We start from the raw sequence: 13,740 nt of genomic DNA, 5'->3' as shown, positions 1-13,740 counted from the left end.
GATGACGCCAGGACTTAGCCAAAGACCAGGAGTGTTGGCAGTTTACTAAACTGGGCTGGGCTGGGGCAGGCAGCCTCTTCCTGCCTGACTTGGCAAACAAGCCCAGGACTCTTGTGCTGGGCCTGGTTAGCAGGGAAAGGCCCTCAGGTTAAGGGCCATGTGATCCACCCTGCCTGTTCCTGGTGGACACTGAAAGAGACACAGCCGACGGTCCCAGGCAATGAGGTTTAAATTAAGGGCTCCCTTTGTCAGCCAGCTTACAGGCCACTTCCTGACAGCCATCCAGGGAGTGCAGTAATAATAGCTACCATCGACTGAGGGTCAAGGGGCAGCAGGACAGGGCTCAGAGGGGGCAGGAAGAGACCGGAAGGAGCTGAGTAAAGGGGTATGCCAATGGGTTCACCATTTCTGCACCACTTAGAATTCTCAAGACTGCAGTCAGAACTGATTAAACACTGTGTCCTATTATTAGTGCTACTCGGGCAAACCAAAGGAGAGCACTGTCCTCCCAAGGTGGGAACACAGACACTGGAATGTCTAGAGGTGACCATGGAAGCCACAGCCCTGAGCCCTAAGCGAGCAAGACAGGCTTCAGGGTGCTCTGAACGTCTCACGTGCGTTAACTCCCAGCAACTACTGAAGTGGGCACTTTCACCAGCTGTAAACCTGAGGCACAGACTTAAGCCCAAAGGCCACTAGGCTGGGACTGAACTCGGGCCGTCTTTCCTCAGAGCCAGGCCTCTTAGCTGCTTAGAAGAGGAGGATCCTCCTGGAGCAAGAGCAGGTCGGCAAAGCAGGATAAGACGTGGCTTCCAAAGGAGATGCAGGTTGTGTCCTCTTCCTTACAGTGGGTATGGCCAGTTGTATAGGTTGTACCCTACACAAGGGCACCTGCCAAGTGGGTAAGTAGGAGCTGTGCCTACCACGAGGAAGCGCCCACACAAATGGATGGGCAGCAGCATCCATCTTCCCTCCTGCCACCCGCCCTTACAGTTTGGTCTGGAGTCCTGAGCTTCAGAAGCACCCTTTGTGCCCAGGGTTTGAACACGCCCTAGTTCCTGGCTCCTGCTCTGGTCTGGAAGCCAGGGCAAAGGGTGTTCCACCCTGTTCTGGCTCCCCACATCCATGCCCAGAGGATGGGCGTGAGTGTAGGCGGATCAGGAAGGGTTGGCAGCTCCGGCACTGCCACTCTCTGGAGGCAAAGTCCATTGTCACGGGACAAGGAATAGCTGCCCCAGGCAGCAGGTCCACAGCAATGCATCAATCCTGAGTCTCCTCCCTTTCCCCCAAATGCAGTCACTGTTGTCCCCACCCCTTTCCCACACAAGCAGCGGGGGAGACACTTGTCCTGTTACTCTGCAGTGCCTGGAATACTTCACGTCTAAAGTGGGAAAGATAACCAACTCCGCTAAGGGCTGAGCGATGTGAGCTGGACCTCCTGACCAGCATAGGCTGGGATTTGGGGATGGGGGAGCATGGCCTGGCTGAAAAGCTGAATTACTTGTAGTCTCGCCAAACAGAATGCTGGGGACTACTTTGGCAACAAACCTGAGTCTGAAATCAACAATAACTCCTGTTTTCTAAGCACCAATAACAGGCTAGGACCTGGTCTGAGACCTTTACTGGCAAGAGCTAATGAAGTCCTTCTAACTCTGACAGGGGTGCACCATTTTCCCCCTTTCTGAGGAAACTGAGGAACAGGGGCAGAGTCACTAGAGCAAGGACATACAAAGGGGTTGAGCAGCAGCCAGGACTGGAGACAGCCAGAATTCCAGCCCCAGCCCCCACCTTCTAGCCCCAGCCCGGGCCACTAGTGCCTGCATTTGCCAGGCCGGAGGGCAGAGGTGTGCCTGCCCTCACCAGGCTGCTCAGCTGGTTTCATGACGACAGAAGAACCCAGGCTAGGGCAAGCTGCGGGCCGGGCCCCAGTCCCATCCACACTCCCTGCTGACTCACTGCTGCATGTCACCTTTCCTGGTGATCCGACAGATCAGGAAGATGGGTGGAAGGTCAGTTGCAGGGGTGGGGCAGGCAAGGAAGTAGAAGGGAAGAACAAGATGGAAGGCCTGCCACTGGGGGCGCCCCAGCAGAGGCCTGCTCCTGGGCTCCCTCTGGTGGGCTAGGGGCAGAGGTAGGAAGCCAGCAAGGAGACACCAAGGCTAAGGCAACAAATCTTTATTAGACCCCTGCAACGTTACTGGGAGGAGGCCATGATGCTGGACACACCTGTTGAGAAGAGAAGGTGGGACCAGGGTCAATGAGGGAAGAATGGGAGATGAAGCTCCAGTCACCAACCACAGTACCCACAATGCTTTAGGGGCAACAGATCACAACCCCCTTCTGGGCCCTAGTCACCATCATAAAGGTAGTTTGAGGCAGTAGTTAAAAGCCTGGACTCTGGAGCAAGGAGGCCCAGGTTCAAATCCCTGCTCTGCCAGGTACCAAGTACATCAGTTTCTCCATCTGTAGAAAGCATTTACCCTAACTAGGATAATAGGATGATAAGATTAAGAATTAAACGAGATGCATTAGAACAATGCCTCGTAGTGTTAATTGCTACTATCATAGTAACATGTACTATTTGCAAGATGCTCTGTGCTAGACTTGCAGCTCCTCACCAGACCCTTTGCTCCCCTAAGAGCGGGCACCTGAGTGAGAGCCCATAGTCCCCACATGCCCACTCAATCTAGTTCCTTAATTAGGCACCAAATTAACTGGTTTGCACGGAGAAGCCATGTTGTACCAATACCTATTTTCAATGGTACCCACCCTGTAGGCTGATGTGAGAACCAACTGACTTAAGTGCTAAGAAACGGTGTTTGTCATAATTACTGACGCCGTCTTCCGACATTTTAGAGAAAACGAAGGCACAGAGCAGTAAAATCACTTGCCCAAAGGCACACAGTCACAAAGGACAGAACCAAGATTCCAACCCACTAACCTGACTCTAAGCCTGCACATTCTGGCATCCTGCTGAGGCCCCAGGAGGCCCAAGGATAAAGGAGACAATGGGACAGAGCCCCGGGGACCAGTAAGTGTGTGGGGACACCCCCCGCCAGGCCCCTCCAGGCCCTGGGAAGTCTTACTGAGTGCTGTGGGGCAGGACACAGGTCCTGGAAGTCCCAGGGAAAGACATCCAGTACCCCCATCATTCCTTCCTGGGTGGGAGCCCCGTGACAGAAGAGGTCAGTGGAGTTTGGCAGGTGCAAATTTCCTAGCCCTGAACCAGGACATATCTACCTGGGTCCCAGGGGCCCCAGCTCTGGTCTCCATGGAAAGGCACCCCCTTCTCCCCACAGCCTGAGGCCTCGGGCCACCACTCACTGTCAAAGTCGATCTTCTCCACGATGTTCTTGGGCTTAATGCTCTCTTCCTGGCTACAGATGAAGATCTGGCCCGACTCGTCAGCGCTCCAGCCATACTTGCTCATCCACACCTTTAGCTGGCTGTCTGCAGGTGACACAGGCAGCACAGGGGCTTTGGTTACCCCAACACTGCAGTACCAGGGATTCTGGGAGCCAAAAGCCCGGGCACCTTCCTTGCCTAACTGGACAGTAGCAGCTCTGTACTTCTCTATAGTTCATTCTCCAAACAGCCGCCAGGGGGAGTCTTTTACCTTTCTCATCCTTACCATCACAGGGATTTTGTCTTAGCATCTTTTATTTCCTATTTATCTCTTTTCACTCCCAGGGCAAATGGTGGTTCCTAATAGTGGCAGAGGATTCAGTTATCTGCTTTCTCCCACACCTACATGAAATGGTTTCAAAATCATGATGTCATCATTACCACTAACAATTAGTCTGTGGCATCGGGTTTGAGAATTTCTTTGCAGTTCTTTTTTGCCCTTGGAAAATAAGCCACTAGGGATGTAGGGCCAGAGAGTGTACTGTTACTTGAAAGGATTATTTTCTGTGTAACCATGATCAATTTGATACAGATTCATCTGCTTTTTTTTATATTCATTCTAAAGGTGGTTTCCTCCCCTTCTGATTTAATTTCACTTTTAAATAACTCAAACACCTATCTGATGTAGAACAACACAGTGTCTGACACAAACTGTGCAATAAAAGTTAGCTTCCATTAAAAACTACTGCCTGGCCAGTGTGGCTCAGTGGTTGAGCATCAACCCATGCACCAGGAGGTCGCCGGTTCAATTCTCAGTCAGGGCACATGCTCAGGGTGTGGGCCAAATCCCCCGTGGAGGGCATGCAGGAGGTGGCCAATCGATGTTCTCTCTCACTGATGTTCCCATCTCTCTCTCCCTCTCCCCTCCTCTCTCCCTAAAATTAATAAAGGAAAACAAAACAACAACAACAACAACAACAAAAAAACAACTACTGCCCTGGCCAGTCTGGCTCAGTGATTAGTGTTGGCCCACAGACCAAAGGGTCTCAGGTTCGATTCCCGGTCAAGGACACGTACCTGGGTTACAGGTTTGATCCCCAACCCTGGTCAGGGTTGTGTAGGAGGCAACCAAACTCTCACATCCAAGCCTCCCCCACCCCACTCTATCTAAAAATCAATGGTAAAATATCTTCTGGTGAGGATTAACAAAAAAAGCCCACAACAACTACTACTACAAAACATACACAAACAAACTACTTGGATCAAAAGGCAAAACTGTCTAAGGCACTCAGAGAAATCTCACCCCCAACCCACCCCTCTCCTCTGTTCTCATCCCCCTACTTCTGCCCCATTTTCTGTATCTTTTATTTTCCTTCCTATGTTTCTTTCTGCAAAAATGGGCAAATACACATATGTACTTTTTTTCTTTTTTAAAGGGATCTTTTACAAACATAAATCTGATCACATCGCTCCCTGCTCAGAAGGCTCCATCTCACTCAGAGTGAAGGTCAAAGGCCCTGCTGCATCAGGAGATCTCCCTCCTACCATCACCTCGAGACTCCGCCCCACCCACACACTCACTCTGCTATAGCCACTGAGTGAACGCGACAGGGCGCTCCTGCCTAAGGATCCTCACGTTTGCTCTGCCTTCAGGCTGCCCACCTCTTTCCAATGAGGCAACTCTTCAAATGCTGCCCCTGCCCTGCTCTACAAGCTGTCTTGCATGAATTGCCACTGGACATGTATATCTTTTTTTTTTAATCCTCACCCAAGGACATTTCTGCATTTATCCTCAGATAGAGCAAGAGGAAGAGAGAGCGAGAAAAACATCAATGTAAGAGAGACACATCGAGTGGTTACCAACCATAGGACCCCAACCAGGGACGGGGACAAACCAAAACCGAGGTGCATGGCCTTAGCAGGAACCGAACCCGGGACTCTCTGGTCCGCAGGCTGATGCTCTAACTGCTGAGCCAAACCAGCCAGGGCTGGACATGTACATCTTAATGCACCTATTATGTCACCTCCATGAGAATAAATCTGAGCCATTCTGGTTTGTTCAATGCCATGTCCCCAGGGCCTAGAACAGTGCCTGGCGTAGAGCAGGCTTTCAATTATTTATGCCAAATAAATGAGTATCATAGATCTCTCCCAAAGAAGAGAATGTCTTTTTTTTGTTGTTAATCCTAACCCAAGGATATTCTTCCATTGACTTTTAGATAGAGTAGGAGGGGGGGGAGAAACATCATGTGAGAGACCATCAATTGGTCACCTCCCAAAAAATGCCTCAACCAGGACCGGAGAGTGAACCTGCAACCCAGGTACATGCCCTTGACTGGGAATCAAACCTGTGACTTTTTGGTCCATGGGTGGACGCTCCAACCGCTGAGCCAAACCAGCCAGGGTGGAAGGGAATGTCTTATACGAATTCCTTATTTCCTCCCTGGGCTGGGTGTTCAATAACCATTGGGTGAGGAAGAGATGGGTCCATTGAAGGAGCTGGCAGAGGCCCACTGCCCCAGATTACCCCAAAGCTCCCAGAGTGGCACTAGGGACCCAGAGAGCACCTTACCTGTCAGGTCCCCTAGCATCTCGGCCAGCAGCCAGCGATCGATGTGCTGATAAGTGATACCCACAACATGGCAGATAACTGCGGAGGTTAGGGACAGAGATGGTAAAGAGCCACACCCCACCTCCAAGGACCCTGCTGCTACTCCCTCCTCCCTTCCGCCCCGCCAGGGAGCTCAGTCTCAAAAAGGGACTTACATTTCCGGACAGAATCTTCAAAACCAGTTATCCCTTCCAAAAGGTCCATGTTTTCATCAAGGGCTTGCTGTGAGAGGAACAACAGTGCTGACGATGTTAATACTAATTGACAACAAGAATGCTATATTAACAAGCAAAGCTAACGCTCGAGCAATCACTCCACATGCCAGCCCTCCCTCTATGCACAGCCCTGTGATGTAAAACTGTTTGCATGCCCACTTTAGAGATTAAAAAAACCAAGGCTCAGAACAGTTAAGTGATTTGCCCAAAATTAGACCTGGTGTTTAAACCTGGCAGGCAGTACCCAGTCCCAGAAGAGTGGACAGATTAGCTAAATGCACTCAACCACCTCACCTTGCTCCTATCTCACTCACCCGTGGCCCATGTGGCCCCCAGGATCTGTGCCCTCACCTCCTCCCACTCACCCCCTCACTCCAGCCACAGGGACCCCTCACTGCTCCTCACTCACAGCAGGCAGTCGCCCACCTCAGGGCCTTTGTGATGGCTTTTTAAAAAAATCACATTTATTTTTTGAGCGTGGGAGAGGGAGAAACATGGATTTGTTGGTCCACTTATTTACACATTCATTGGTTGATTCTTCTATGTGCCCTGACTAGGGACTGAACCTACAATGGTGACCAGGTAGCTCTAACCAACGGACAACCTGGCCAGGCTGCGCTGGCTGTTCTTGGGTCTGGAACTCTCCTCCCCCGTGGCTAGCACCCTTGCCTCCTTCAGGTTTCTGCTCAAATGTCACCTTCTCAGCAAGGACAGCGAGGAGTAGCCAGTGAGGCAGGAGGAAAGTCAGGAGAGCAGGTGTCTTAGAAGCAAGTAATGAAAGGATGTGAGGGAGCCGTGGGTGAAGGCCCATCAGAGGGGCTGACAGGACAGGCAAGGTGGGACCTGAGAACTGCCTACTGGGTCGGGCAACAGGGAAGTCACCGCTGACCTCAAGGACAGTTTCCTGGAGTGTGTCTGTGTTGGGCAGCAGGGCCTGAGGGTTGGTCACAAAAGCCTGGAATAAGTTTAAGTGAGCAGGGGGCGCAGGGGAGACTGAGCACAGGCAACCTGTCCCAGCAGCAGGATGACCAACAGTCCCTACCTGCCTGAAACTGAGGGGTTTCCTGAGATGTGACACTTCCAGCTCTAAAACCTGGAAAGACCGGGGTGCACTGGGCAGCCAGCCCCCAGCCCTGAGTGTGGCTGTAAAGGGCGTAGAGAAAGGGGGTAGGAGGCAGCGCTGCTGAGAGTGTGAGGTCAGGGAGAGCTCTCTCTCTCTCTTTTTAAATTGATTTGAGAGAGAGAGAAGGCAGAGGGAGAAACATCGATGAGAGAGAACACTGACTGGCTCCCTCCTGCATGCCCCCACTGGGGATCGGGCCCACAACCTGGGCATGTGCCCTGACCGGGAATCGAGTCAGCGACCTCCTGGTGCATGGGTCCACGCTCAACCCCTCAGCCACACCAGCTGGGTGAGAGCTCTCTTTTTTAAAACTAACTCCAGGGTAGACGTGTTCCGTGGTGACACAAGTAATCCAGGAAAGCCATGTTTGGTGTCACAGGGACGCCACTGAGAGGGTGTGAGGGAAAGGGGACCAGAGGAGGAGTGGCCTGAGACGGGAGGGACAACGCACCCTCTAAAACAGCAGAATGTGCCTGGCCAGTCTGGCTCAGCGGCTGAGCATCGGCCTGCGGACCAGAGAGTCCCAGGTTCGGTTCCCACTAGGGGCACGTACCACACACACACACTAGGGGCACGTACCCCCCCCACACACACACACACAGCTGCAGAGTACTTGGGCAGCTTCGATGATGTCAGGGCCAGGCCAGGGACATATTCTGCATCAACTGCTTCTATTTTCCCACAAAACAGCCAGCCAGAAAGCGGGGGTAGGAGGTGTGGGGGGGTGTCTGGAAGAGCTGCTCAGGAGTGGGAGGGAATAAACGCAGGAGGGAACCGAGGGCCTAGGCCAAGAGGGCAGAAGATTGTGGACCTGGCTTGTCACGTGCTCTGGATGACCTTTTCTCCAGCCTCGCTCATTTCAGAGAGAGGTGTGTGCGTGCGTGCGTGTGTGTGTGTGTGGGGGGGGCATGATTTATACTAAAGGAGAAGTGGAACAGAGAGTGGAGTACTGGTCAGCCCAAGAATGTGGGTTGGAGACCTCACAGCAGGGAGCTGGAAAGCTAGGAGGAAGTGGTCAGAGGGTGGAAATGTTTGACACTCATGGCCGGAGGACGGGCAATTATTGCTGAAGAGTCTAGGGCAGTGGCTCCTACTTGGAAGGCTGAGAAAGTGGAGGATCAGGTCCCAGTTAGAGCAAGAAAGGGAGAGTGTTCAGGCGATGGAGGACTTTTACTGGAAGGATGCGTACGTGTCGGCCCAAGCCCTGTGGCACAGGGGACAACCTGGGAATCCGGGCTCTGTGTGAGGATGACCATCCTATGAGGTCCGGCTAGCAAAGCCCCAAGCACAAGGCGGCCAACCAGCGGGCACGGTCATCACTTTGAGCAGTCCACTCTGTGTGGCCCAGCAACAAAAGTTACCCAGAAGGCCTGGAAGTGGCAGGTCTCTAGCAGGTCTCCGAGGTACAGAATCTGACGGATGGGCCGTTCTTCTTGCTGGAGGAGGAAACGTTAAGGGAAAACGGTCCTGGAGCCTGAGGAGGCTGCTGCTGAGTCGCAGACCAGCCCCACCTCCTGCTGGTCACTGCAGCGTGGGTTGTAATGACAAAAGGTGAGAGACAAGCTAGTGATCCAATGACATCAATGATGGCCTGTCCACAAAGATGGAGCCAACTCATATAGAACGTGACAAGACACTGTGAAATGGAAAAAAGCAAGATGCAGGACAGTGTGCACAGCAGCCTACCATCTTGGGGGGGGGGGCATATGTACTTATGTAGCCACAGGGTATCTGTGGGAGGGTCCCCAAGAACAGCAAACCATTGTTGCGTCCCGGGACGGGAGTGGGGTAGCTGAGGGACAGGGTCCCCTACCCCATCTATACTCTTTCATACTTTTAACAGTATACTGTATGCCTATTTCTTTCAAAACCACCCGAACAGAACCCTGAGGAAGGTGGACAAGCTCTCAGAAGGCAGGCATTCCCACGGACACCCCTGGCAGAAAGGCTTGGTGAGTAGCAGCCACTTCTCAGCTTAGTCACCAATGGGCACGCAGGTGTGACAGCCCTGGGATGGCAGGCGCTGTGAGCACGGGGCCCAGCACGGATGGGGATTCTGCCAAGTTTTTCAAGTAGTTAAAGGGAAGGTGGAGGCTTTACCAGCCAAGTGTTAGATCAGCCACCAAAAAGCAAGTGGGGGGGTAGGAGGATCCAGTTCATTGATTTTTCACTAAGTTTTTCACCAAAGGCCCGCACTGTGCTAGGCAACAAGGATACACAAAATGAAGTTCAGCCGACAGTCCAGCTCTTAAAGGCTTCTGCTTGGTGCCGGGCCCAGCCCCTCCTGCCTCTTGGTCTTCACTTGGCTAGAGCCCTCATGAGAATCTTCCTAAAGCATAAACTTCCCGTCACTCTATAGCTTTATTTAAAGCCTTCTACGGCTCCTGGTGCCCTTTTGAATCCGATGGAATTCCGCTTTGAAAACTGTGGCGCGGCTATGCTGGGCTTCTCCTACAGCCTTTAAAGGAAAGCACTGAGCTCTTTCCCTCCAGGCCTCCCTACATACTGTTCCCTGCCTGCGTCACCTTCCCTACCACTTCACCTAATCCTCATCTTTCAGATGGTCCCTCCTCCCGGGAAGCTCTCCCTAAAATCCAGGCTCCTCTGGCCCCAAGCCCTGACTCCAGGCTGTCACTGACAGGGGACTGTGAGCTCTATGAGGACAGGGGACAGGTCTGTCTTAGCTACCAAGGGGCCAAGCCCAGAGCAGGCACTCAAGTGTCTGTGGCGAAACTCACAGACCATTTTCCCATGAAACGACCCCTCTTGCCCCTTGCCTCCTCCCACACACACACCTGGGCCCGAGAGCTGGAAGGATACATGGGCCTGGTCGATCATGCACTTGCATAGTGTGAAGTCAGTGTGGGGCAGGTTGGTCAGGGCCTTTAGCAGGATCTGAGCGGTGACCGTGGTCTGAAAGAAGGCTGGATTGAACTGGTACCTAAGAAGGGGAACAAGAGACACAGCAACAAGTGGCATCTCCAGGTCTCAGAAGCCTCACCAAGATCGAGGCAGGCTACACACTGCTATGGCCCGGAGCCTGGGCTCCAATCCTCAGCACAGCATTCTCTGGTTGTGTGACCTCCCCAACCCTACTTTCCTGCTCTGTAGATGAGGACAGTTAATCCTCCCAACCACCCAGTAAGGCAGACACTGTTAAGTGACTCACAAAGGAGTACATAGTAGCAGTCTGGAACGGTTCAGGGCTCTGGAGCCAGACTCCCCGGGTTTAAGCTTCCCTGCTGAGTGACCAGAGACTACTCATTTTAAATTCAGTGTGTCAGTTTCCTCCCTTGCAAAAGGGGACAGTTACAAACGTATCTACCTCACAAAGGCAATACAGCACCTAAGTGCGTTACCAGATACCAAGCCTATAGCACAGCAGCAAATCATGGTGCGTACTTCCTAAGTAGCGATCGTCACCAGTAACAACCAAAACAATCCCACAAACACAAGTGTCCTTATCTCCGTTTTACAGATGTCAAAGCTGAGGCTATGCAATCTATAAAAATTACACAGCTGTTAGTGTGCCAATAAAGTCCTGACAGGGAGGAACCCCAACGTCTGTTAACAGGAAAATGGATAATTACAACAAAGTTACACAGTGAAACACTACCCAGCAATGACCATAGCAAACTGCAGCCACACAGAAAATGGCTGGACCTCACAAAGCCAGTGCTGAGTGCAAGTAGCCAGGTGCACAACAGCTCATGCTGTAGGACGATATTTGTATCAAGTTCAGAGCAGGCAATCCTGAGCTAAGGTGATCAGGATGCATGCATGCATGTGTAGTTAACTCACATAAAGTCAGGCCACGAGAACCTTAAGAGTGGTTACCAGGAAGGGTGGTGGGGGGTGGCTGGCACAAAAGATGTAGAGCAAAGAGCTTGGGTTGCTAGCAACACTCAATTTTGCAATATGGATACATTTATAATTCCTTGTTAAACTATATGCAACCTGGCAGTACCCATGGGGGTTGGTTCCAGGACTCCCTAGGCATACCAAAATCCACAGGTGCCCAAGTATCTGTGTAGTACTCACAAATAACCTATGGGTATCCTCTCATTCACTTTAAACCTTGTTTTGATTACTTACAACACCCAATATAATTACATGCTATGTAAATAATAGTTACACTGTATTGTTTAGGGAATAATGACATGAAAAACTTTGTACATGTTTAACACATGTAACCATAGTAGGCCTAACTACACAGTACACATCAGCGATGTCATATTTTTAGGGGAATGTTTTCAATCTTTCCACTGACGTGAAACCTGTGGATACGGAGAACCAACTGTATTTGTTTTATGTACTACCTGTATATGTGTTTTGTAATTAACTTTTTAAAAACCATCCATCCTTCTGCTCTAACTTCCTTGGCTTCCCAGTGTTGCGCAACAAAAGATGCTACAAGCTACCCCCAACTCCTGCCCTAACTGGAGTTGGGAGTGGTACCCTGCTACCCACTGGCATGAGGCTGGGGTTGGAGACAGACACTCACAGCTTCAGGACAGCCAGGTTGGCTTCCAGATCATAGGCATTCTCCTTGGCCTGTGTCTCCACATAGCGCTCCAGGGTGGCCAGATTCTCAGGATTGTACCTACAGAAGAATCAAGATGGATGAGCAAAGAGGAGACAGGAGCTGAGGACAGTCACTTTATTTGAGGATCAAGGTGGGGGGGCACAGTAACCTGTCCTTTTCTTCCCTTTAAATTTGACCCTCAGCTGTGTAAAGTCTAATAATAAAACCTATCCATATCCCAGACCTGAGCATAAGCTCTAAACCCCATCAGAGCCTGAGGTCTAATGCCTAGGATGCCTCCCCACCCTCTCATATCAGTCACTGAAGCCTGTATACCTGGGCTCCTGGACATCTTTGACACACCCCTTCCTCCCCGCCTCAGGTCCCACCCTGGCCTAGCCCCATCCTCTCCTCCCTAGCTTCCCCGATTGCAGTTCTGACCAGTCTGCTTGTGCTTCCTCCATCACAGCTTTGACTGCTCTCAGCTATTACTGTTTATTCTCGGTTTTGTCTGGACTCTGAACTGGGAACTCCAGGAAAGTATGGCCTGTAGCTGTTTTGGTCACCTGTGGTCCCCAACGCTGCTGGACACTTACACTAGATTTTGGTGAACATGAGTTAAATGAATGACATGGGAAAAAAAGATGGGAGATGAAGAGGCACCGAGGGACACAGTGAGAGGATCAGAGAGAGAGGAAAGCTGAGGTGCTGAGAAAGAGGCCGTAAAGCAATTAAAGAGGGGGGACTGAGTAGTAGGCAAGGCTATCTCCTGCCTCTTGGCGCTTGCAATGCTGTTTTCCTTAAACATTTCCTAAAGAAGACTGGGATATCCACCCCAGGGCAAGCCCAGGATCCTGACCATCCCTTGCGGACTCCAGAAACCCTCTCCCCCACCCCGCTTGGCCAGAAGCTCTCCTCGGATCGTGCTCAGACCTGTCGATACCCTTGAGCAACTTGCCCACGTTTGCTCTCATCTGCTCAAACATCGCCATGACTGCTGTCGCTTCCCACACCAGGGAAGGAGCCAAAGCACCGGCGTGTGCGGTGTCCCAGAAGACCGGAAGAGGAAGAAGTGACAGAAGCGGAACTACGTCACTGTTTTCGCTCCAGCCCCGGCGCTGCTGAAGAGGACGGCTCTTGCGGCGGCTGCCACGCTTTCCGGCTAACACGTGACTTCCCAGCTGGAGCAGTTGGCGCGTGCGCATACGCTCCATCCGAACTGGACTGCGTGAGAAAAAGCTTAACGTAGCCCAGTGCGCTGGCGCCGTCTCGGGGCGAGGAGGCGGGGCTGAGCTGTTCCCGGGCGCCGCGCTCCAGTTCCCTGGACGTTCGTGAACACGAAGGGAAGGAGGCGAACATCTGAGGGCGTGCGCGCATGTCGCGTTGTTCGCCGCATTGAACTCATAAAACTGCTGGGATGCACGTAGTAGCCTGCCCTTTGAGCCATGACCCAAGCTCCGAGGGCCTCTCCCCCAGGCAGCATTCTGAGCTCTTCAGTTTCAAGTCCTGAAACTGGTCCCCATGCTCCTCCCTAAACTAACTCCAGGTGGAGGGACTCGCCAAGATGTTGTGACTGTGCCCGGCAGGTGCAGGGGTGAGGGGCTTCTGGGTCCCACAGAGTTGAACCCAGTCTACAGACTACATGTGTACCGTTATAAGTTATGTGGGTGCAGATTCTGCACACTGCAGGCCTGAATGCACAGGCATGTATATACATGTGGAGGTATGGGCTCTGGGTACATCCACATATGTGCACATGCATACACAGGCATATGCATGTCGACTGGTCTGCACATGGCACAGGGGGTTCCGCTCAGTGAACGTCCGTGCCCAGGGTGAGCAGTAAGGTACACTGAATGATCATCTCCGTGCAGACGTGCCATCTCTGGGTTGTGGCCAAACCCTCAGGCACTCAGCAGAG

General features: G+C 52.0%; 1 protein-coding gene across 2 annotated transcripts; it reads right to left on the bottom strand.

Annotated features, from left to right (window-relative positions):
• Window positions 1-2,160: 2,160 nt before the first annotated feature.
• On the bottom strand, window positions 2,161-12,884 carry EIF3K (eukaryotic translation initiation factor 3 subunit K). 2 transcript variants are annotated; one of them, XM_036274955.1, is made up of 8 exons: window positions 12,753-12,884; window positions 11,799-11,897; window positions 10,115-10,235; window positions 8,656-8,730; window positions 6,112-6,178; window positions 5,918-5,995; window positions 3,325-3,450; window positions 2,161-2,226 (listed from the first exon to the last, which is right to left on the bottom strand). In XM_036274955.1, exons 1-8 carry the CDS (start codon window positions 12,809-12,811, stop codon window positions 2,195-2,197), a joined length of 657 nt encoding a protein of 218 aa, XP_036130848.1. In that variant the 5' UTR covers window positions 12,812-12,884; the 3' UTR covers window positions 2,161-2,194. The 2 variants fall into 2 exon arrangements, with proteins under 2 accessions (XP_036130848.1, XP_036130849.1); XM_036274956.1 differs by lacking the exon at window positions 8,656-8,730 and having other exon boundaries at window positions 6,112-6,213; window positions 10,090-10,235.
• Between the last annotated feature and the right edge of the window lie 856 nt (window positions 12,885-13,740).

This window comes from Molossus molossus, unplaced genomic scaffold (genome assembly GCF_014108415.1).
Source record: "Molossus molossus isolate mMolMol1 unplaced genomic scaffold, mMolMol1.p scaffold_m16_p_21, whole genome shotgun sequence".
NCBI classification, from domain to species: Eukaryota; Metazoa; Chordata; class Mammalia; order Chiroptera; family Molossidae; genus Molossus; species Molossus molossus.
Note: the sequence above shows the minus strand (reverse complement) of the source record. Positions and strands in the feature narration are given on the sequence as shown.

Bases quoted from the DNA above. Each gene is read 5' to 3' on its own strand.
- EIF3K (XM_036274955.1), bottom strand. From the start codon at position 12,811: ATGGCGATGTTTGAGCAGATGAGAGCAAACGTGGGCAAGTTGCTCAAG. The intron at 10,236-11,798 runs GTGAGTGTCTGT...TCCCCTTCTTAG, and splicing joins AACCTGGCTGTCCTGAAGCT to GTACCAGTTCAATCCAGCCT. The intron at 5,996-6,111 runs GTAAGTCCCTTT...TAACCTCCGCAG, and splicing joins TGAAGATTCTGTCCGGAAAT to TTATCTGCCATGTTGTGGGT.